Source organism: Scardinius erythrophthalmus (genome assembly GCF_964197995.2).
Source record: "Scardinius erythrophthalmus genome assembly, chromosome: 7".
Classification (NCBI taxonomy): Eukaryota; Metazoa; Chordata; class Actinopteri; order Cypriniformes; family Leuciscidae; genus Scardinius; species Scardinius erythrophthalmus.
Genome location: NC_138227.1, coordinates 18,538,116 through 18,563,242, shown reverse-complemented (window position 1 = coordinate 18,563,242; position 25,127 = coordinate 18,538,116). Strand labels below are relative to the sequence as shown.

Sequence of the window (25,127 nt, the reverse complement as noted above, 5' to 3'; positions counted from 1 at the left end):
TAATAAAAGACAACTTACATGTGCACTTTGTTCTGCCTGTGCTATGAAAATGGATATATTCCATTTTTCAAAGTAACTTAGTCCTCCGGTGCAAAATGCTCTTCGCAAAAACGATACTGTTTGATTTTGTAGAGAGGCGTTGAAGTAACTTTACAGATCTCCAGAGCAGCTAGCCATTTATTTCTCAGTTCCACATTCGATGGAATTCTGTGAAACATTACATTCGTGTATGTCCTTTGCTTGTTCTCACAACCTTTTGCTACGCAGGTAATTACCATGTTTGCCGTAACTGTAGCTGTAACTTCTCAAAATAAACAATCCAAAAGCGAAGACACTCGGTGCAGGTCACGCTTGTTGTTCTTCTTCTGTGTTTTGACTCGTTGCACGCCGGTATGTTGACGGAAGTCGTGGAATTTCATGTGTTGCGTGATATCTCTGCGCCCAAGTAGCAGTGCTTCGCCTAAGTAGCTGTGCTTCGCCTGTGCTTCCCCCTAAAATAGTCCCAAGTCAATATCTGCCTAGGAAATCACCTAGTGTTAATCTGCATCGCTATTTGTACTCGTGAATACGCAGGCCACAAGAAGTAATTACGTGGGTTTCTTTTTTTATCACTTTTACTCAGGACATGCTAGCTGGCAACAAAGGATTCCATTCATTGTGCTAAGCTAAGCTAGCGCCGACCCTGTGAAACTAAAACAATGCATGCACTGAGACAAAAATGCATTTACCCACCAATCTAAATGTATGAAAGAATGTGAATAAGCCCTATTTAAAAAAACGGTGGAGTGTTCCTTTAATACACATACACCTTAGCATGAAGTTATTTAAATTAACATTAAATTTGGATACTCTAAGATTTCTTTTTATCCTTTGTTATGTAATTGTGAAGTTTTATGTTTTTGCTTAAAATGATTTAAAAAGTGTAACTGCAAATAATATTTTACTTTATTAAAAAATGTTGGACACCTTAAATTGTATGATTTTCTTTAAGGCTTTGTAAACAAATACTGCACAGAAGTAGAAAGACATTCATAATTTTTTAAGATCGAAAGTTGTATCTGTAAATATTTGTAAAAACATGGATTAGTAAATGTTAAGATTAACATTAACAAAGATAGATAAATGCTGTAAAAATATTGTTCATTGTTAGCTCATGTAAACTAAACAAAAGAAACCTTATTGTAAAGTGTTACCGTTTAACTTTCTTCAAGCATCCAATTTCATTTGGAGCTCTTAACATTCTTCTCTTATTTGGATGGCGATATGTGGCTGAAATTTAAAGTGCACAATAATCGCGGCTATCGCTAGATCAAAAAATTGCGACAGCTCTACTGCGTATGTCGCATATAATGTGTAAATACATTTCCTCTGCCCGAGGCAGCAGCCGAATCTAATCACAGCTGAATCCCGTCCTTTTTTAAATTAACAGCTCCTGGTAATTGCTAAAATAATGGAGTCAGTGCTCTCTGGGCCTCAGGTTAACTTCCTCTTTGTGGCCGGCTCCTTTGGCTCTCTGACACACCGATGGAATTAACAGCCGCTCAGCTCCAGCTTAAAGGTCAGGCATGGGCGCTAGTTGTGAGAAACTGCTGATAATACAGAAGCATTCTTAGCTACAGTTCACAGGAGGATAAGAAGTGCCAGACAATAACACAGACCCTCAGTTCATTAGTTTCTTCGTGCCTTTTCCATTGTTCTATTATGATGATGCTCCCACTCGGGAACGTGAACATCGCAGCATTTGACTCTCATGGACTGCATAATGGCGATCACCTCTCTATGCAAGAGCATCTTTTGTAACGTAAGTGTCACTTTCCAAATGGTCCTCTTTTTTGTCAAGCGGTCAAGTTTTAATTGGTTAGATGGCGCAACTTCAGGATCAGGAACGAAATAAGCCTCTTTCTACATTAACGATCATTCAGGAACGAAAAAATCCTCTTTCTACATTAACGATCATTCAGAAGTAGCTGAATTTTTTGTAAGCAACATTTAAATCATAATATTTTTTGATTTTTATGAACTAACATTATCAAAGATTAGTAATTAATGTATTGCTCATTGTTAGTTCATGTTAGTTAATAAATTAACTAATGTTAACAAATGAGTCCTTATTGTAAAGTGCTACCACATTTTATTATATTTTGGCAGAAGTTTTGGCCTGATTTTGAAAAAACAAAACAAAAAAAACAACATGAAATTGACTTGCTACTTTGAAAGAGTTCTTAGCTTTCTCCTCCTCACTTTTTCCCCATTATGAGCAGTATTTCTCAAGCTATGTATCTTTCTTATCATTTACAACTGGGCAAATGCCTAAGGTGTGAAGGTCTGAGATTTATTTAAACATAAAATACCCTGGACACTGTCTGGCGAACCGGTATACATACTAACCAGCGATGTTTGGAGCCTCTTGACATTGCTACCTTAATTCAGCAGGAAGCCATTAATTTCAATGACGTTATGAGGACAGCGTTGGCACGCTGAGTAAGCGTTGCACGCTTTTCTTTTCATTATGAAGTGCTTTTAGAGCTGAAGAAGAGAAAAAAGATGTGCTGCTGTATTAAAGTCTCACTCTCATCCTAGCTTAACAATCAAGCTACTTAGAAATCTTGTGGTTTATCTACAGCCTAAACCCCCTGTGTTAGACATATCTACTGTCCATTGTTAGAAAAGACAGCGTGCACCACAGCAGGGATAGAGCTCCATGGGACTGGACCACTGTCAGGATGGGATAAACTACAGCTCAACAAAGAACCTCTAATCCGCATCTCTGGCAGCTGTTGGCCTTCAGAATATTAACTGTTTCTCAGGCTGTAAAAAAGAAAAGAACGTACCCACACCAGCGTCAAATGCAAGTCCGCAAATGCAAGCCACAATACGGACTGTGAAAAGTTTCGCACACAAGGTCAGCAGCTCGCTCTCGTATTCCCCCCACGCACTGTGATAATCCTCCACTCTGAGTGGGGTCAGAGGGTGAAATGGTTGTGTAAGGTGCAGAGGCAGGGCTAGAGGAGGAACCAATACTGCCTGGACTACACAAGCTTTAGGCCAGAAAGGCTAGGCCAAGGGCCAGGGAACTGCTAATACCGCCCCAAATTGCTGCTCCAGATGCTTGCATTTCAAGGCTAGAGAAGAGAGGCGAAGAAGTCAAGAGAGGAGGAGATGGAGAAATCAAGGTCAGGAGTTAAAGAGAAACTTGCTCATTGCAGAAAAGACTTCCACTATAATTGCATTAAAAAATGTGGAAATGACATTTTTCAATGTACAAATACTCAATGTTGTATTATTTTTGGATACTTTCAATACTGTAATATTGAAATATCACAAGGCAGTATGTGTTTGCACAATAAACACAATGAATATACACAAAAAATCCTGTGGATGCACTACCCATAGAATCCTAATTATGTCCATTGGACAAGAAAAAAATAATAATCATCATCATAAATAATATTAACAAGAAATATAGAAATATATATATAGAATATATATATAGATATATATATACACATACATACATATACACATATATATACATATATATATACATATATATATTTTTTTATATATATATATAAATATATATATGTATTTATTTATTTTTTGTTTGTTATCTATAACGATAAATAGATAGAATGATAGATCATCTAGACAGGATGATTCTCTGAAGGTTTCATACTAAAGAGTACACAAAGCTTAATAGACAATATGCTGGGTGTGCTGAACATATCTTTTTTATTTACTCAGACTGTCAACACTGCTGGATTAAGCCAAGCTGAGAAGATTTGTACTCGCCCTGTCTGAGAGGAGCTCATGGAGGGCAGGGGAAAAAAGATACAAAGAGACAGAGAGCACGCGATCAACAGAGTTCAGGAGCCCAACACACAGCTGTCTCTTCTGCCTTCAACTAAAGCTCCCAGCAGAAAAACAAGAGGCTGCTGGTCCAGGGCCAAGAGCAGCGCATCAGGTAGCGTACACTTCATCAAGCTCACTTATCTCTCATGAGCACACCCATTCGCCTCAGCTCAGCTGACAAAGAACCCAGCTATAGATTTTAATGAATTTTGGATAATGTTTTGCTATGTGTTGTATGACAATTTGACAATGCGGCACTACTACATAAGTCCCAACAGCATATACAGTGCCTCTAAATAAAGAGACAAGTACGCATATACTGTATGGCAAGAGAAAGTGACAGTGAGCAAAAGAGAGAGAGCATTAAAAGAGCAAGTGTCAGCCTTCTTGTAAGGAGTTTTGTAAAAATGGCAGTTATGTCAAACGTACAAGGTTGTTAATTAAATGTGAAAGGCTGACGTCCAATCAGGCTGCTTCGCGGCCCAAGCCATTCACCAATAAATCCCTTCAGCGAGTAAAACACTGGAGTGTTTTAAAATGAAGTGTACAGTAAATCAAAACAAGTCTGTGAAGGCTGAGGGTGAGCAGAGCGGCATAGTGGGTCAGTTTCTGGGTCGTCTCGAGCTCAGTGACTGTCTCTTTAATCTGCCCCACAAACAATAGAGCGAGGGCGATTTTATGGAAGCAACTGCTGAGATGAGCTGCAGAAAAGTTGCCTGAGAAATACATTCAGCTCATTCTTTCTTTTTCTTTTTTGCTGACCTTCTATGTAGGAGGCACTGCCTCATTCTCCTCAGTAAGATTGCTTTTGGCCTTTCACAAATTGATTAAAACCTGCCCACTCAAGAAGGGCAGCCTGGCAGTTTTCCCATGCTTTACAATACAGAACAGTGTGATGGGAGAAATTCTATCATTTAATTAGGGTTCGGCATTGTTTTGATTATAAAAGCTGTTAAACTATTTTAAAAATCATATTTTTAAGACATTTAACAATTACTCAAGCATATATTTAAAATAGTTTCAGCGGAACTTAAATTTACAGTAAAAAAATTATATTTCATTACCTGGTATAATGTCAATAGACCAAAGTCATACAACTTGATATACTGTATATAAAACCCTAATTTGCGAAAACATGATCATTTAAATAAATAAAAAGTGTCACACGGAATTTAATCTACATTTTTCACTGTAAATTCTAAGATAACTTGTTTATACATTTAACAGTGTTTTACTGTAAAATGACATAAAATGTCCCATCTATTATAGTTTTTCATTGTATACAGTAACCATTTAGGTTACCAAAACTAGGTTTTTACTGTAGCATTTTATAGTCTTTTACAATCCTTTTATGTGCACACTGAAAAAGACCTCATAATACATGTAATAATTTATTGTTATTTACTATTAGACATGTCCTAACCATATTTTGTCGTTATGTTGATTTTTTTATTTATTTTTTTCACTTCTGTGGAGTTACTCTGTGTAGCCCCACCCTCCCTGAAATCTGATTGGTCCAAAACTCTTCTCCACATAATTGTACATTTAAACATGAAATATCTGATGTGATTGTGTTTAGGAATGCACTGATATTTAAATTTTGACCAATGCGATAAGCTCATAATTGTTCTCATGTTAAGGCCAATAATTATGGCTTATATTAAAATGCAATACATTTAGTTAAAACAAATTAAAAAATAAAACACTAAAAACTAAAATCAACTGCTAAAACAATTTCTACAAGTTAATTTTGGGATCACAACATTATAATGTACAGTATGAAAAATGGATATTCATTTTGAGATTTGCTAAGTATTAGTGTTATAAAAAAAAAGAGAAAAGTTTAGAGTTAGATAACAGCAGTATTAATCGAAATGTAAAAATAGGGTAAAAAAACATAATCTTATACAGATCCCTGATTGTATCACATCATGCAGCAGTTTCATTTTGTGTGGACAGACACATTTTTCATAGATGGATTTATGTATCATGTCTGGTTGCAAAACACAATGTAAAGCTTTAAAGCACCAGGCAAAACAAGACAGTCAGGGAAGAGATGTTATATATTAGTCACGATTCAGGAGTTCTGGGCCAGTGAACAAACTTAAGGGTCACCTCATTTCCTCGCTTTCATTCTAGCCCATTGAAAGCCATGTGCTCCAGATCCTCTGAGCATCACTCTATGTGAAAGACAAGCTTTGTCTCATCCTCTCACAGGTACAAGGACGCAGCGCACCGGGGGGACGCTACACACAAGCAAATATGTGCAAGTACAAAGACAAAACACTTAGTGACAGCTTCTGAGTGCTTTTAAACACAGCCTGGCCCACACAGCCTCACCAATGCCGAGCGGCAGATGAGCAGGCACAGACCGTGTTGCATGTGAGGACAGTGCAGAAGGCAAAAGATATCAAATATTTAGAGAAAAGCAGTATTTTTCACTTGCTTTCTCTGACTCATTCCTTTGAGTGCAGCAAGAAGGGTTGTGAACCTACGTTGTTCTGTTATACTGAAGGACTAAGCCTGTTATGGGGGTGTAGTGTTGGATTTTAACCTCGGGTAAACAGCAAATTTTACTTTTACACTATTAAAATGCAGTATATTATAACTGTCGGTTAAAGGTAAGGAAGGCAATTTTGTCAGTTAAAGGTAGGGTAGGTTGGTAATTCTGTAGGATGCAGAGTATAATATTTGCTTCAGTTTCCAATGAAAATGACTAGGGTTTAATCCAAGCATTGTGTTTAGGAAAGGTTTTGTGAAATTGAATAAATGACACTAAAATAATCGATATAATAATAATAAAAATAAATAATAATAATAATGATCACTTGCATAAATATACATATTTTAATGTGTTATGCAATGAAATATTTTAATACATTTTATAATAATAATAATAATGTTATTATTATTTTATTTCATATATAATATAGTTATATATAGTGTTGTTATAAAAGCTATGAAAATATATCATTCTATAATACATGAAAAAATATAATTTATATTTATGCGTTTAGATCAAATTTAGATATAATTTTAATCATATTTAAAATGACATCTTGTGTTTTTCAAAGTAAAAGTGATACAAAAGTGCAAAGCAAAAGTGTGATCACTTTTGCTTTGAAAAACACAAGATGCGGGCAGTGGAATGGGGAAAAAACACAAGGTCTAGAGACGCGTCTTTTAAAAGTTAAACACTTTTAAAAAATAGAACACCGTGCCATGCAGGAGATGCTGCAAAAGACGTAAGAAGCAAGCACAGCGGTCAAACACATCAGTCTAGCGCGTTTGCATAGAAAAATAATGGAAAAGTAGAGCAGTGGAATGGAAAACCGCATTCTGTGTAAACGACCCCAAACTGTACTAGTTTCTTTATATATTAGCACCAGTTTAGAGATGTAGTGTTTGATTTACTGTTGAAATAAATTCCATCTCTCTCAAAGCCCTGTCTCATGCATGTGGCACAGCTTTATTCCAGGTCTCCCTGATCTCGGCTCTGGTCTAATCTCAAATTAATCCTCAGATCCAGCCATACTGTCATCCTACAGTACTGGCCTGTTCTCATGAGCCTCAGAGCTTTACAGACCCTCTGCACATTCTGAAGAACTCCATTCTCTCTTCTCATTATAGCAGCTGAGAAACAAAGAGAGGAAGAGAGACCAGGAGAGAAAGCAAAAACTGTCATGGCTAAGCCCACACAGAACCTGTGCAAGAGAAAATCAACAAAAACTAAATGATACATTGTTATTTTAGCTTATAAGTATTAATCAAATAAGCCAAAATATTTCATAAATAAAAAAACAAAGGATGGAAGATATGCGGGACTTCGTGATGGATGGCCGCTCAATTTCTGTGGAAATCTGCTGAACTTTTCGTGGAATTCCGTGGGCACAAACTGTTCAATGGCCTGTTGTAATGGCCAATTTAATACTTTGCGTGCAGTCTAGACATCAATTTAGACAGTCCAGATCGGTCAGCATGACATTTAGTGAACCACATCTGCCAGAACAAACCCTCCAGACAGCAATAAAGCTAACTGTGGCAATAATCTCAACCACAAAACTGACAAGACTTAAAAAATAATCCACTGTACCGAACGCCAGAGAGAACGACAACCCTACAGTGTCAGCCGCCCCCTGTTCTTACTGGTTAAGCCAATACGATTGGGTTTGGAGGGGGTCGCGGCAGAGATGGCTGAGGGTTGACAATGGACACATTGTTTAATGGAGGTTTTACTGGGGCAGGCCTGAGGGGTCTTCAGCGAGCCGGCCAATTTCCCTGTGAGCTGAACTGTTCAGCCCCTGCATTTCCAAAGGCTGCCCGGGGTCAGCTCCAAGCCTCCTTTACTCCCAGCGTACAACAGTGTTACAAGCCCAGTGCAACATATCTACAAACTCAAATCACACACGCATTATACCCCTCCGATCAGAGGGTTTTCATCAACCGCTTTGTGCTGTAATGATTTCTCCATTTTCGCTACGGCACGCTGTCAAAGTGAGTCATATTTAAGCTGACGTATGACAAAAGCCGTACCCGACAGTAATAGGATTTTTAAAAAAAAACACACAAAACAGCAGCGAGGCGCTCCAGACATGAACCGTACTTGTTCATGCATTGAATATCTTGGGCATCTCGTTAATGTTAATATGAAAACATCCCCATCCGATGCAGCGTCATGATGTGGAAGAAAGGAGGCACATAACACACAGTGATCTACATACTGCCATCATACCCTGAAAGTCTTCCGTTTTTACCCATGAGTGATGGCATGTCAATCAAAATACATAAGACTTCTTGAATATGGCTGATTTATTCAGACACAGGGAGTTGTCAATCAGCAATGAAACTTGTCAGACATCCTCCTTCAAAAAAATATGAGGTAACATTCAAATACGCATATTGGAGAACTGCACACAATATCCAGCATAACAGCAATTAGACACAGCAGTGTAAGTGAATATATAGAGATGCATGGGTGAATCTCACAAAGCATTTCACAAACAAAATACAATTTCATGACAATTAAGACCATCCAGCCAAATTCTAATTACCTGTTTTACATTTAAGTGATTTTTTCTTCATTAATTCCCACTATTCTCAATGGGGATTCTCAAAAAATACCTCTATGGTACTATGAATAATTTCTTTAATAATATCTTTTTCACATTCACAAAGTATAGAGAAAATTTGTTTTTGTTTTTGCATAAAATCCCAATGGTCCTAAAATTTTGTCATTTTTATGTTAGATATAACCTAAATGTTCTTGACATTTTTTTCCCCATCTATACTGTATGTATGTCCATGAAAACAAAACACACTCAATACAACACATCAGGGAAACGAGAGAGTGAGGTTGAAACAAACAGAATGAATACTTTAACCGGATCAATATTTCACTTGTCACATTTCCATTTCAAAGAAATCTAAGACAACCATTTCTTGAGTCCGAAGACATTTTTCACAACATAGACTAATTATAAAGATCTCCGACTCCGAAGCAGAGACAAAAAAACAAAAATCCCCAAAGCACAAGGGCTCAAGGACATTTCAAAAACAAAATAAAAACAATTTCTTCCTCTCTCTCCTGGTTGCACACAGTCGTTCTCTTTTTATTTTTTAATATTGTCATTTTTAATAGTGTCTCTCTGCATTTGTTTGTGCCAGTGTGGCATATTATGCGAAAAGATGCATCACCCTCACAGATTTTATTAAGTACAGTGTCACCAGAACTAAGCGGTTCACTCTGATTGCTGTCATCCTGATACATTGCACACTGTTCAATATTATTGCATCAGCAAACACAAAACAAAGTGCAACTGGCTAACCCCTCCATTCAACTTGTTTTGCTCCTTTGATTCCATCAAGGCCTTGCTTATTTAGAAACCAAACCATTCAAACAACATTTACTGGATTATCTGTACATTGGATATTAATTCTTTTGTGAAAACTCTACTGATACAGTATAATCTGATCAGCAACTTCAGATGCACTACACTTACACAACCCATAGCCGTTGTCAAGTTCATCAATATGCAGAATCCATAGGGCTGGTTTCTAGACTAAACTTCCCAAAGGCTAAACAGCTGAGATTTCTGTGGAACATGACTGGCTCCCACAGAAGGGCAACTACACCCACAGGAAATACCATGCACAGCCTGCTGTTCCTCAGTGAGTCATTTATTACACTTTTGCCAAAGTAAAAATGACAAATAAATGGCAAACACCAGGATTAATATTAATGCAGTCATTACTGTCAATGCCACTTCATCCTGCCGCGGTACCAACTGGCATTTTACAGTTTCTGAACAACAAAAATGTCTTCATAATGCTAGGTTTGGAACAGCTGTGTGAAAACATTGATTGGAGTGTCTCACTGCTCATGAATAGAGGCTGGCAAACCTTCAAACTGTAAGTCATTACATGTGATTCAAAACCCAGAGCTGCTGGCCACTAACACAATAAGAAATGAACAGCATGGGACGAAAAAGGTAATCAATGTGACCATCACTTGTCTCCCTCAATTCATTAAAAGCATATAGGAGCTGTGATGTTCACTCTGTACTCCAAATCTGTCAGCACGGAACAAGAGTCAGCCATTTTGATTTGTTTTTCCCCAAAGCCGAGGGTTTGTCTTGCAATTACTGAATAAAAAATAATCCTCAAGTGTTAAAGAGGCCATTCTACCAAATTTTCTAAATCTATTTTGATATCCTCAGTAGAGATTTATCATTATTAAAATTCTAGCATATACAGGTGACAATTATTTTCATATTATGGCCAAAAACCAGTACAAGAAAAGAATAATATTGTCTAACTAAATATATAAAAAACTTAGAAATCTGAAATAAATGAATCGTTTTAAATGTGAATTTAAATCTCAGAGCATTGTAAAGTGTGAAAAAATTATATTTTGAGATTTCCCACCAAACATGCTAAATTACTGCGTTCAAACAACAGATAGTCCCGACCCAAACTGTCGAGATAGCATAGTGCTTTTAGGAAGAAACAACCTATAAATTCTAAGACTGAACTGAACACACTTACAGACTGTTTCCAATGACTGGAGCAGATAATTATCAAATTACATTCATAATCGGCCTTGCAGTCGTTAGGTGTGTCCCTGGCTTTACTTGCAGTTCAATGCATTCAAATTCAAATAATCGATCAGATCAAATAATCGATCTAATCAAATTCGATGTGTCCCATTAAAACATCACTATTAAATATGCACATACATTGTCTGTTTGAGAAGATATTCATTATCTGTATAGATCAGGCACAAAATGGATATATCGAAACCACTGATAAGCTTATTAACAAACATTTAATTGGCAAACGATTGCCCACACTGACTGTGTCCAATTCTGTCCCCTTCTCACTGCCAGAAAATTCAACGATCGATTTCAGGAACCGCACATCCCTTTTGAATATCAGTCACAGGGGAAGCAGAAAAAGTGCCCATAATGAACGGCTGGGTTTGAATGCATCAATCAATCAATGAATAAGTGCTCTAAAGCAGAAAAGGCTCCAATCAGGGCTAACCGCGCCGCAGCTGGTTGTACAGTGCAGAGCATTTGCTCTATTCCAGTCTCACATCTGCTCCTTCACAGACTCCACTGCCTGCAGAGTTAATATGGCCTCGGTAAGGGGCAAATAACGCCATTCACCAATCTCCCGTTTCCTGCTATCTCCAACATAATATAAAAACCTTGCTATTCCTAGTATGCTCAAAACTTCTGACACTTGCAAACAAAAGATGTGTTCAGCTGTAATCACTAAAATCATAAATGGCAGCCAGAATGCTGCAACCAAGGCTATTAGTGCTTCCGCTCCACAGTGTTTCCTGCTAATGGTAGCGCAGTGGAAGAAAAAACACTGAAGAACTGTCAGATTAAAGCCACTTGAAGCCAGTTGGTCCAGTCTATCCTTCAACATTTTGCTTTTCGGTTTGTCTTGAATGCCTTTAAACCTATGTGTGTTTATGTGCAAAAAAAGTACGTGTTAAAACAGTAGGAAATTTGTCTTACTTTAGTAACTCGAAATCCATCTATTTAGCTTTCGGTGCGATGTGGCATTGTTCCCGACAATATAGTAAAGGTAAATAATGAGCGAAGCGATTCACAGCGAGCGACACAGTCCTGTGCAAACACCCCAGATTTGCATGATTTATCTTTATTATGGAAATGTCTGGGACTCTTAAGGGCCTGACACTGGGCTCGGCACATAAACGAAGTTCATTAACTCGAGCTCCGCAGGACGAGCTCTCCCCACAACCTGCGGCAGGATGCTCATTACGTTAGTCTAAAGAAAAGGACTATATAGAGGAATGAAAATAGACCTTGCAAGATGTTTATATTTTAAAGAGTTTAGAGGGATGAATCATATCTGCATTGTGCTAGCACACAATATGTTTTCTATCTTCTAAGTAAATACACATTAATGCAGAAAAGAAGTAGTGCATTCGGGGATTTGCTTCATCTGCGTGATAGATTTGGGAGCAGAGGGCAGGATTTATATGCAAGAGAAGAGCAGTTTCGCCTGTGATCTAATAGCTTGTTTTAACTGACAGGCATTTTGTTCAGTCGCTGCATCGTTGATGGTGTTCAATATTTCGCGCCCTGGAGCACATCTTGTTACCACCTTTAAATCATCCTGCTAGTGCGAGATCTGTGAGAGCAAGGGCACAAAGCGATTTGAATATCCTTAAGCACTAGGGGTGTATGCTAGGCACAATCCCTGGCAAGCCATCAATCAGTCCTTTATGGGGAATGAGGGACTTTATGGTAAATGCAAAATGTGATGGGAGGGAAATTACTTTGAGGTATGTCGTCGCCCATGCTAGCGTAGTTCAAATCCCTCTCTTTCCCTCTTCCTCTCCGTAGAAAGACACAACTAATGACAATCATTTGTGCCGCATAGATGATCCAACATTTTAGATCCCAGTGAGTGGCAACTTATGTATTTACAGATATTTCAGAGTGGATTTACTGAACAGTTCTTATGTACAGTATTTCAGCACAGAAACCTGGGTCTTATTTACCAAATCATCCGCAATCCAGCCTAACCAGAGACAAAAAGCACTGAAATAATGCCATTATGCATTTAAATTACATTTTTGTTATTAGTTTCAGCACTAACACACCTCCTTTCTATGCAAGTTTGGAAGACTATAAATTCCCTCACGAAACTGTGGTGTCTGTGCAGCTTTCTATTGGTCATGGCAATAGTAAATACTTTTTTTTTTTTTAAGATAAGATTTTTAGAGACACAAAATGTATCATGTTCATTTACTGACCCCTTTTTAAAAGAAGATATTCTTTAATTTAGTAAGGAAGGATGTATTAAATTCATCAAAAGTGACAGTAAAGAAATGTATATTATGGCAAAAGATTTCTATTTCAAATAAAAATGTTCTTTAAAAAAAAAAAAAAAAAAAAAAAAGGTTATCAGTTTCAGAGACAAAAACATTCAAAAATAAACGACCCCAAACTTCTGAATGCAATATACTGTAAACTAGCTGTCTACATATTTTAGGAAGGATCTCCCTTTGACATCAAAAAGTTTGATGATCACTACTCCTATAATCTCGATCAATTACCTACAACAGTGTCCACATAAATAGGCCGCATGTTAAGTCAAGTTCTGTTCAACGCTTTGAAGCGGGGAAAGCAAGGATGCACTCCTGCTCCGCTCCGAATGTTCCTCCAGTGATTACCTGCCGTCTCCCTAACTGCTGCACCCTGCTGGGGAACGCTCTAGATGAAGTAGCTTCTAGATGGGAGCTGGCACTTCAAACGGAGGGAAGGGACGGGAAGGTTGTCGGAGACTTAATTGTAGCGGAGAGCCTATGGTTCTGCATGTGCCACAGACGCCAGGCCCAATTAACCGGGCGTACACAGTCTGCCAATCCATGAGGGACAATAAGCTGCTGATCCGCCGTTTGCTTTCCTCTGACTAATGGATCGATACGGAGACAGGGCGTGGGAGACGTGTGCGGTGGAGAGGCTGGCGCACCACCTGACAGCATCCACATGCATGTTACACGTTTTTTCAGGTTTTTTTTGTTTTGGGGATACCTCCTCTCACTTCAGCCAGATGGACAGCCTCATTCAAAAATAATTGCAGTGATGACCCTTGTGAAAAAGAAGTGTGCTTAATTATACTGAAAGTGCATTTGTAGTGTACTTTAAATCCTAAGTATGTATTTTTTTAAATTGCACTTTCAGATAATATAATACTAATGGAAGAAAAACATGGTAACACTTTAGTTTAGGGTTCAATTCTCACTATTAATTAGTTGCTTATTAGCATAGATATTACTAGGATATTGGCTGTTTATTAGTACTTATAAAGCACATATTAATGCCATATTCTGTATGACCATATTCTACATCCCTTAATCCTACCAGATTCCTACCCAATACCTACACTTAGCAACAACCTTACTTTCTATTAATAAGTAGTAGTGTCTAATGAGGAAAGTCAGTCATAAGTCATAGTTAGTTAATAGTGAGAATTGGACCCTAATCTAAAGTTTGACCAAAATCACTTAAGTACACTTAAGTAAAAAAAGTACATTTTAATGACTGTTTCTTAATGCACTTAAGTACACTATTAAAAAGTGCACTTTATAATTTTTAATTAAAAGTTGCAGATAATATAAATGAAATAAAAGGCCACCTAAGCTTAATTAAGAGTGCACTTTTGAAGTATTTTGTTTTAATAATCTTTTGTCATGCTTTAAAGTACACTTATTTTGATGTGCGGACTAATATGCTAAAGCCCCTGTAAAGTAATTGATTATAATTTAACTTTAGTGTGTTATTAAATATATTAAATGTACTAAATTGAAACTTCATCATTACAATTAAATGTGTATTTCATGACATAAAAGTTTCAATATATATGAAGTATATTTCAGTTTACCATGAATGCTTGTCAGTACATTCGGCTGTACACTTTAACCATATTTCTAAGACAATAGAAGTATTAGGAAATAATATAAAAATATGTACTTAAGTCCTACTTAAGTGGGTCAAAAACCTTTTTAAACTATAATATAAACCTTTTCCATTTTATTGTAACTAACATGAAATGAAGTGTCCAAAAACATTGCATTCAGTTTGCACTTAAGCATATTCTTTCAAAGTATGTCATTTCCATAATAAGTATGCTAAAATGTACTTCTTTTGCAAAAGGGGAGGGAAGGAGAGAGGTAAAACAAAGGTCTGGATCAATCTCTCAGATAGTGAAGAGATCAGCGGACTCACCGTCCATCCATCAATACTGCTAACATAAAACCTAGAAGAAAAGAACCACAAAATTTATGAGAACAATACATCACCAGCATAAGCCAAACGAAGATGGGCCGAAAAATAGAGCGGTGGACACCAGCCGATGGCGTGGGAGATTGGCTCATTGATTTGTAATGAATATCCACCAGCTTTCCTTTCTCCCCTCAAGTGGGTTGAAAGCCTTTATTGTGGAGTTACAAATTATTAGCGTCCCACTAATGTCCCACAGTCCCCTTACAGGCGTCACCGGTGGCTTTGGTGGGACCCCAGCTGTGCATCTTGCTGGACAAGGGAAGAAATCTAAATGAAAGGACAGCAGCGGCTCTGAAAAGCGGTATTGACACAGAGATGGCGTTTTGCCTGCTATCAAGAGTGCCGCATTTCACAACGTGAGCTGCTGGTTCAATAATATACAGTTTGGGCTTTTTAAAAAAAACAGTGGAAGTGGAGATCAAATGAAGTGGAAGCTTGTCAGAATACAGAGGCTGAGCGGGCATGCAGGTGCTTTTGAGCGCAGCAGATGTTTAGCGCATCAGACAGGCTCTTGAGTGAGATGAGGAGCAAGAGCGAAAGGGGAAAAGGCATATATACACACACATGGCAAAACGCAAAAGGGCTTCTGAAGCAAACTAACACAACCCGAGAGAAGCGGCGCTGGGGGAAAAAGCAATTGGGATACACACTTCACAAGGCTGTGGAACCGTCAGCCATGCCTCAGAGACTGTTATGCCAGAGAGAAAGAAAGAGAGAGAGCGCGTGTTAAAGCTTTCCCATCGCCTCGGCACCTGGAAACTGTCAAAGCCTGATTCACAACTTCTGTCCTAAAGGAGGGGCAGACGCACAGGCACAATAACACTCATTTTCATGTGAGCGCTGTGAAAAGGAGTGTTTAAGGAGGGTCTTCATGCACTGAATGGCTCTTGATGAGAGTCTGAGGCACACTGCAATAGGTTAATCACTGGTAATCAAAAAACAGGTGTTGAATATTTGCAGCTCCTGCACATGATCATCAGAACTCGGGAGCGCAGGGTTTAATTAATAGTGATGTCCCTCTCTCGCAAGTTTTTTTTTCTCCTTCCCTTCTGTTTATTTTTGCCTTTTTTCGTCCTTTTTTTTTTTTTTTTTTTTTTTTGTTGAAAGCCATGAAGCACAACTGATTGCATCGGATCACCAAGAGCAAATTGCTTTTCCTCGGCAGAAGAGACAGGCAGAGGTGGGGGTGATGGGGGGGTTGAGGGAGTTTGTCGTTTATCAGCGGCTCAAAACATTTGGGGGCCCTTCAGCTAGGTTTTGGAATGGCAGTAAAGACATATTATATGTCTAAAGCCCAAACACACTCAAAGGTCACTTTTCAAAAAGAGAGGAAATACTGGATATTACACAAACTGAAGTGTCTGAACGTGTTCGAAATACAGTATATATTTTATACGGCTCTAGACTAGTCATTTTAGAAGACAATGACTTAGTCATTTTGTTTTTAAACGTTTAGGAGCCTAATTACAGATTCACTCAATAAAGATGGCTATTCATTCGGCCTGTTTTTAAAAACGTATTATGACTTCAACATGTCTCCCTTACAGCTGATTCAAACTTACAATCTTATGTACTAAAAATAACCAATATTAGTCTATAAAAATATGAATATCAAAATATCATTATTACTCTATTCAACAGAAATCTGCTGTGAAAATCTATCTTTATTTATACACTGTCATTTAAAAAGAAGTCACTAAAACCGGGTGTGTGGGAGAGCGGGGCTAGTTGTAACACCCTTGTTTTAAATACTTCCACACATGCCAGCATGACGAAACTTGAAACTAGTGTGTTTACTAGTTGCCATATCAACACTATATAGAGAAAGAATTGCGACGATACCACTGAACATTTATTTAACCATAGCAAAAGTACATTTCTTATTTATGTTAATTTTTCATCTCTATTTTTGGTGTTTATTTTAAATTAGACAAATCTGATATCATTTTAATCTCCAATTTGTTATTTAACAGTTGATATGGTTATTTAATGTTTTGCTAACTAGCAGAAGACACTAGCAGGGTTTAAATCCCAGTTGTGCAGGTGGGGCATGTTGTAACACTGTGTTGCAATGTGCCCCTATTAGAACTATGCTATTATATTCTATACTTTTATGAATTCTATTGAGAAAACATGAAATAAAGGTGAATAAAGACAGAGTCAATGTTCAGAAATAATTAATTATTATTATGTTTTGAACTACGTTGTATACTGTAGCTGTGTTTTCCAGTGTGTTCGTTGTCAAACTCAAATTTTATTTTATTTGTAATTATTAAAAAATGCCATTATGTTATATGAAAAAGTTAATAATTGTATTTTATTGAGAAAATATTTTAGTTAGTCTGGTATGTTTTTTTGATTAGATTTTAAGCTGTCATATGGTCATGTTACAATGTACCCCACCTATGGGGCATGTTGTCACATTTCACTTCCATTCTTTCGGGGTATATCAAGAAAAAAAGTATACACTGTATTAATAAAACATAACCACAAAATTGCACTAGACATGAGGAAATGAATGTGGGAAAAAATAAATACTATGAACCCTAAGTAGATTTACACAAACTGGGAAAGTTAAAAAAGGCTGTGCCCCCGCTGTCCCCTATACATTACATAAATGGTTCCTGGTTGTCTCGTGGTTCATAGGTTGCACCTATAATGATTCACAAAACAAGTCTGATTCAAACCGCTAACTAAAAGCTGTTTCATGAGACTTTTTGACTGACTCATTAAAAAAGAACTGGCTTGTAAGAGTAATTTTTTCAAGAATCGGACATAATATTAAAATGACTCTGAAAGGGTCATTTGTGAACACCTCTGAATAATTCACCGAGCGAGTCTGATTCAAATCAGTAAATAAAGGCTGTTTCGTGAAACTTTTTGACTGACTCGTGAAACTGCTTCATAAGAGTCATTTGTTCATCGTGGCTCATGCGCATGATGATATCTTGATGAAAAGGCATATTAGTCGCAGTCTGGAGCCCTGTTTTACAGATTATTCTGCATAAATACAAACGGCAGGCAAACACGATATCTAATATAACATTGCAAAAACTATTTAAGTATAAAGTATCTGATTTATTTCAGTTGAAATATGTCCTCATCTGTCTCATAATACATCCGGCATCTGCGGTTAATCTATACAAACATAATCTCGCCACCCTTGACTTATAACCGTGCGTGTATAATAAAAGCTGGGGGAGGGGGTCAGTGAATTCAATCATGCTCTCATCGGCAATTTGCACCCATTCATTTTCTGGAGAAGGACATGACTGAATTAAATTGTAAACCATAATGTGCTTCCTAGAATACCGTAGAACGTGATGTAAAAAAGCGTGGCGGGCTGAGTTATGGAAGGGGCAGGACAAGCACATAAAGCACCATTACACCCCATGCTCCTACCGCGGCCAGAGATTAAAACGGGCCGTAAAAACAAACACACATACAGTGTGGGTTAAAGGACGAGAGAGCCACAGCAAGGGCTCCTATTTTTATCAGGGTGAAGAAAACAGAAAAATGGGCAACAACATTTTTTATCCTTTTTGAGTCAAGCAAGCACGATGTGCGCGCAAGCGCAATGTTGCAGTGCAAAACAGCACGGGAATCATTAGGAAAGGATATAGACTATGGCATATTCAGGTCAAGAGCAAACATAAAGACTAGACTGCAAAAATACGCGTTTTATAATTAGACTCAAGCCTGTCAGACTCCTGGGCCACATTATGCCTTCTTCTCATCTGTATATAGCCCAGATCTATTATAGTACGATGAGTTCAGTAAGGCAATAGCGTTATTTCAATCTCGCCTCTACATCTGAACTCCCTACATTTCCATCTTTACCATCTGGCCTTTGGAAGCCTGACAAAGTCATTGATCATCATGCACAGATGTTCAGATGTAGCCGCTACAAAAGAACTTCAAATGCTCTTTAAGTGGGTTAGTTACTGTAAGAGCGGGTCATGCAGCACAGGAAGTCCTCACTGTTTTTTATGTGTGGTATTTTAACACAATGTAAATTAATGTTCCAGTTACATTTAATGTTGACACATTTTCCAGGTTAAATAACATAAAAAATGTGTGCATTTTCAATGGAATGGATGTTTTCTCACCTAGTTAGTATTTTTAAGCATTTTTACATTTATTCCAAAATAATCATTATAAAACACAGTAACAAATTTCTAATTTCATATATTTTAAATGTAAACTATTGTTCAACTGTTCTGTTAAACATTCAACTAATTTTTGGATCATCAATCATTAAAGCTCAGTAAACACTGCAGGTGTCATGATGGACATTTCAGAAAAGCTGATTACTCACAAAAAAAAAAACTTACAGGTTGCGTTTTCAAGTCATTTCAAGTTTGATTTTGATGTGATAAAGCCTTGATATCTCTGTGGATGAGTTGTTTATTTTATAATTAGTCTTGCCATTAACACCATTATTATATTTATTCATTCAGGCCGATGTGGGGATGTGGAAAACGCATGAAAATGAGAGGCTTCATCACGTGAACAGCGCAATAGGCCAATCATAGCGCAATGGAGGCATTGCTTCCTTTGACGTGACGTTTACCCATTCATTCTCCACCAAACCCAAAGGACATACAGGTACATTGTTTATGTTATGTTGCTGTTGGACAGTGTCACTCTTGCTTATCTACTTTTTAATAGCATATTTCATAATATTTGCACTGTTTTATGTTTGTACTGTAGATATTCTCTCATCCAAATTTTTAAGAAGGCACTGCCTCTTTTGCCTCAATGGCCATGGTGCGTATGTGCCAGTTGTGCTGACAGCGAGAGGCTGGGCACCCTGGCAGTGTCCAGATTTCTCCCAGCAGTACTGTCTGCTGAGTGCTGTCCCAGCTGACCATTCATCAGCATTACAGGAGTGGCAGGCCTGCCAGTGTGGCCGTAGGAGGCCATCCAGCCCGGCGGCCGACTCATTTATCAGGGTCGTAATAAAGACAAGGAGAGCAGACGCTCAACCTCATAGCTCCTGCTGAACCGAGTGTGCGTGAAGGGGTCAAGGGGTCAAGCTGACTATCACTCCCTCCTCCATCCTTCTTCTCCAGCACTGCCTGGGACGACACAGGGCACTGATAAATTGCTGATTGAGTGATATTGCTTGATCCTAAAAGACAGGGTGCGAGCCTAATGGCTTCTCGGAGCTGGATGAGCTGCGTTGGGAGGAAGTGTGGACGAACCCTCCCCCTGGCGCTTCAGGTAATGGAGTCAGGCTGTGGCACTCACCCACCTCGAGGGCCGATCTCGGCTGGGTTGACTACAAGTTCACCCATCACTGACACTCTTATTCTCTCAGTGGAGACCTGGGATGTCTGATCTTACACACTGCCAGCAGCTCAGACGACTGCGTTAGTTTCTTGGGCTGCTTTGAGACCATTCGGCACTACAGTCATTCCTCAAATGTGGATTTTAATGCTGCTCTGTTTGCTAAGAAGTGGCTAAATATGGACTACAGCCACCACAAGGATGTGAGTTTACATGCTTGATGAATGAGACAAACATTTTAGGACTAAAAAATGTTTTTTTTTCAAAGTTGTAAAAAAAAATGATTGGAGTTTGATTTATAAGAAAATACTATTTCAGTCTTTTTTCTTCAACAAAGTTGGGCAATATAGCCCTCTAATGTTAACGTCAATGACCAATAAATGGCCAATGTTACAATTCAACACTATGTTGTCTAATAAAATTAATTAAAAATAAAATGCATTTTAAATGCGAAAAGTGAATTTAGGCATCACAACATTATAATGTACAGTATGAAAAATAGATATCCATTGTGTATGGTTGAGATTTGCTAAAGATTACAATTAACGTTGTTATTTTTTTAGCGTAAGATGATGGTAAAGGTAATATCGAATAGCGATCAATAATGAATATAGACTACAGCTACCACAAGGATATTTGATTAAAGAGAAAACCGATGTAGTCCCTATATAGCAACTTCATGTAGGAGGTACAGTATGAATTTATTTTGTAGAACAAAAAAATGAAAGTCCCTTAAAGTAATGATAACCACAGAGCATATTTTAATCAAAATAAAGGTACAGATACATTGTGCGTCCCTAATTTATATCTTCATTACGCTTTTCCTTCGCTCTCTTCTAATATTTTGATTAAGAGATTTCTGTCAAAGTGTAAATTTGCTGTAAATAAGAGAAGCCATTCTGCAACAAAGATTCTAGAATGGAGCTCCATAACAATCATAACACTGCATTACAGTGAAGCCGCTGGTAAAGGTTCCAACACCATACACAAGCATCTCTGTCATGACATTCACACCATAGTTTTCCATTCATTGTGCATGCAAATGAATGCTGCATTAAAAATGCTTGGATGAGCTACTGTATGTAGTGTAGAAACTGCTCTAGATTACAAATTTAACAATTGCTATAGCATTGGCTCACAATGCCATTAGGGAGCCGTGAGGATGTCTATACACCATTGAATCTCATTTAAAAACATTTGTACTGGCACCTTTGCTTTGTTCAAAACATCCGTTACATGAGTCACATATTTTTTTACACATTAACATTAGTCTTTTCCAGCGTGCTTTCCTGGTGCGCAGGCACTAAATATGTATTTACATATGTGTCTATCACAGCAGGACAGCACAGACCTGAGCAAATTGGCCCCTGACCTTCCTGCGTTTCTTGTATAGCCCATCATCCATTTGTGAGTGGTGGGCCCTGCTTTTAGCCTGCTGTCTATGCTCAGTGTGGAATGATGGAGCTGTGCATTAGTCAGAGTGCTTTTCAAGGTAAGAGCCATTCAGCGCGCAGCCCTGAAGCCTCATCACACCGTCCTGAAGGTGACTGATCGGAAAACACTGACTCATACGCTCATAGCAAAAAAGGTCAATGTTCCAATCACCGATATATAATCAATACAGCACAAGACGTAATTAGATAAGACAGACAAAATGAGTCTGAAACAAGAGACAGGATGAAAAAGCTCAGATTCTTTCAATCAGTCTCAACTACGAAGAGCAATTTATATGCTGTCACCTAAAACTAGGAAACTTAACACATTTGCAAATGAAAGATTCTTCTCGAACGATGGTAAGTTGATTGCTTTGCAAGTCTCTCAACAGCAGTTGACAGGTGAGTAAAAGTGTTGAATTGGAAGAACTTCAAGACGGAAATACATTTAAAAACATGCTTGTAACTTGGCTGACATGCAATCAGATTCCTGTTGTTTCTTAAATTTTGAAAGGATTTTTACAGAGAAAAGAGTGCTGCATCTCTCAAAAGTATACTGCACGGAGCTGCTCTTGACAAATAACACAGGATTATCCCTTGTATTGCTCGCCGAGCTTTTACAGTAAGACAAAAAGAGTGAGGGGAATTGTCAGACGAAAGCTAAAAACAACACAGAGCTCTGAGGTAGTGGTGTACAACAGCTTTGAGTGAACATGAAGTGCAACATACACTGTGCCTGAGAAATGACTGTAGCAGGTTTCAGTGAGCTACAGTATATAGAGCAAACTGCAGAGCTACAGCATATTATTCTGTTTATATATTGTGTGAATTTAAATCAATGTTTTAAGATGAACATGCACTAGCAAGACACCTTCAAATTGAATGCAAATTGTGAGACACCCATGTCAAAGTGTGTGTTATAGTTTGTTATATTGTTATAGCCCCCTCATTTAAGTGACAATTACTAGCAATGAAACATGTAAACTGTACAGAAGATGTCACTCACTTATTCTATCAATAGTGTGGTGTAAAGGAACTATCTGAAACAGGCCTACAGTTTATATTAGAACTACATAATACTCGTTTCAAACATTTGTGCTTTTGTTTAACATCTTTCCTTTTCTCTACCCCAATAAAATACAATGATAGTCTCAGATATTTAAATAAGATTACTGTGAATGGAATGTTTCCTTTAAGTAAAATGCAATTTACAGTGACATGTTACAGTGAAAAAATGAAGGTGCGGATCCAATCTTTATTATCATTGAAAGTCTGTTTCACTTCTAAATCAGTGAAGATAATGTCACGCTGTGATCCCCAAATTAAAAACCTGTTGAACCTCAAAGTTTTCACCTTGTTATACATAATCACATTTAACATACTGATGAGATAAATCTCCAAACAAAGATCTGGGAATGTGTTCTAACTTTACGCCATATAAATAGTGTATACAGAGAACAAACAGCTATTACACAGGAAAAATGGAACACGAGAGAATGAAACTCGTATAAAAATTATGCAATGCTTTAAAAAAATATGAAGTCAGAGCGTAGAGCAATAAAAAAATACACTGTTACGCGCTGTGCTGTCAATCCTATGCGTGCTTTATCATAATCACGCCGATGACTTTGTGACTTACGAGTCCTTCTGTTGTGCAATGTGTGATTCTCGCGTGCAACCAAAGTAGGCTACTAGTGAAACGTCTCGGCACAAAGATGTTTCTCAAACCGGAGGTTTTTTTTTCTCTCCGCAAACAAAGGTACAATACAGTGAGAAATGGGTCTCGCGCTCGCATCATCTACACATCGGGCTCTGTGGAGCTGCGCGTATCCAATCCACTAATCGCGTGGACAACAGAACAAGTATTTATAATGTTTAGAATTTGAAATATAAATTCTTACCTTGCCCTCGTGCCATCCCCAAGCCAGCAAATACGGCCAGAATCAGAATGACCATGCTTGGTTTGTAATTTCTTGTCGAGTTCATGCTCGCGGCAGTGGGTTCCTATCACAGAATATGTCCTTGTATTAAAACACTTATTTGAAGAGGAGCAGGACACAAACGTTCCGCGAGACCTCCGCCGCACGCGCCGTGAGGAACGAGGTCGCTGCGCGAGACGGGAGCTCTGATCAGATTTATAATTGTGAACGGAGGAGAGCCAGAGAATGTTCAATTTCTGTCAGCACCTCTCAGACTGAGTCGAGCCGTTTCAGCACCGCGGACAGCTCCTAGCGTCAGCAACTGGAACAACTTCAGGCTTCGCGCAAAGTTTGTACCGTACATAATCTAATAGTGCCCTCGATTAAATGGCTCGAGTATTGCCATTTGTGTTTCATTTCAACTGCTAACTGAGGCGAAAGGAGGAAGTGGTCGACCGTGCTCTACAAGATCAAAGCGCTCGGATTAAACCGGTTACTCCTATCTAAATAGTTTGTCTATTTTTTGCTCTATTCAGTTAATCATCATAAATAAATAAAATAAATAATAATAAATGTAATTCACCAAAAAACGAAACATGTTTTTGTTTCTGTATTAAAAGTCATTCGGATATATTTTGTGGGTTGCAGAGTAAAAATGTATGTGTATAATTGCAGAAATTGAAAAAAGAAAAGCGTCATTAAGAGGGTGATATATGATTCTTCTTTATAAAAACATGCACAAAAAAAAAAATTCTAAATATTAATGCTTACAAACTTTTGTCTGCCAAATCAAAATCAACTTTTTTCAACATTGATAATAAGAAATGTTTCTTGAGCAGCAAACCAGCATATTAGAATGATTTCTAAAGGATCATGTGACACTGAAGACTGGAGTAATGATGCTGAAAATTCAGCTTTGCAATCAGGAATTAAATGAGTTGTGACATGAGAAATCAAGTTTGCCTTGAGAAATCAATCTTTTGACATTTAAGGTCTTTGCATGCACCAATAACATTTCCTGCAAGTTTCATAACTTAAAACGGAAATCTAAGATCCGTAATTCCACATCCTGCCAGCTTGATCCTACACCTACTGTTCTGCTTAAGATGTGTGTCCTCGTGGCTTCCGCCATTGTCCCAGCAGAATTAAAAAAATCTAGCGCTAAAAATGACTGGCCAAACGTCACTCTTTAATTAACCGACCTCCAAAATTTCCCTCTGACTTTTTCTCTGAGATTAGTGAGTTACTCTTGTCTGTCATTCATCTGTTATTTTGCTTGGTGATTTTAATATGAAAACACTGCA

At 37.9% G+C, this 25,127-nt stretch overlaps 1 protein-coding gene across 1 annotated transcript in view; it reads right to left on the bottom strand.

Moving 5' to 3' along the window:
• sez6b (seizure related 6 homolog b) overlaps positions 1-23,925 on the bottom strand; it is a 201,559-nt gene extending 177,634 nt beyond the window's left edge. The window contains exon 1 of the mRNA XM_081370344.1: positions 23,806-23,925. Coding sequence (XP_081226470.1) covers positions 23,806-23,890 — 85 coding nt within the window. The 5' untranslated portion in view covers positions 23,891-23,925. The remainder of the gene's footprint in view (positions 1-23,805) is intronic.
• Positions 23,926-25,127: the final 1,202 nt, after the last annotated feature.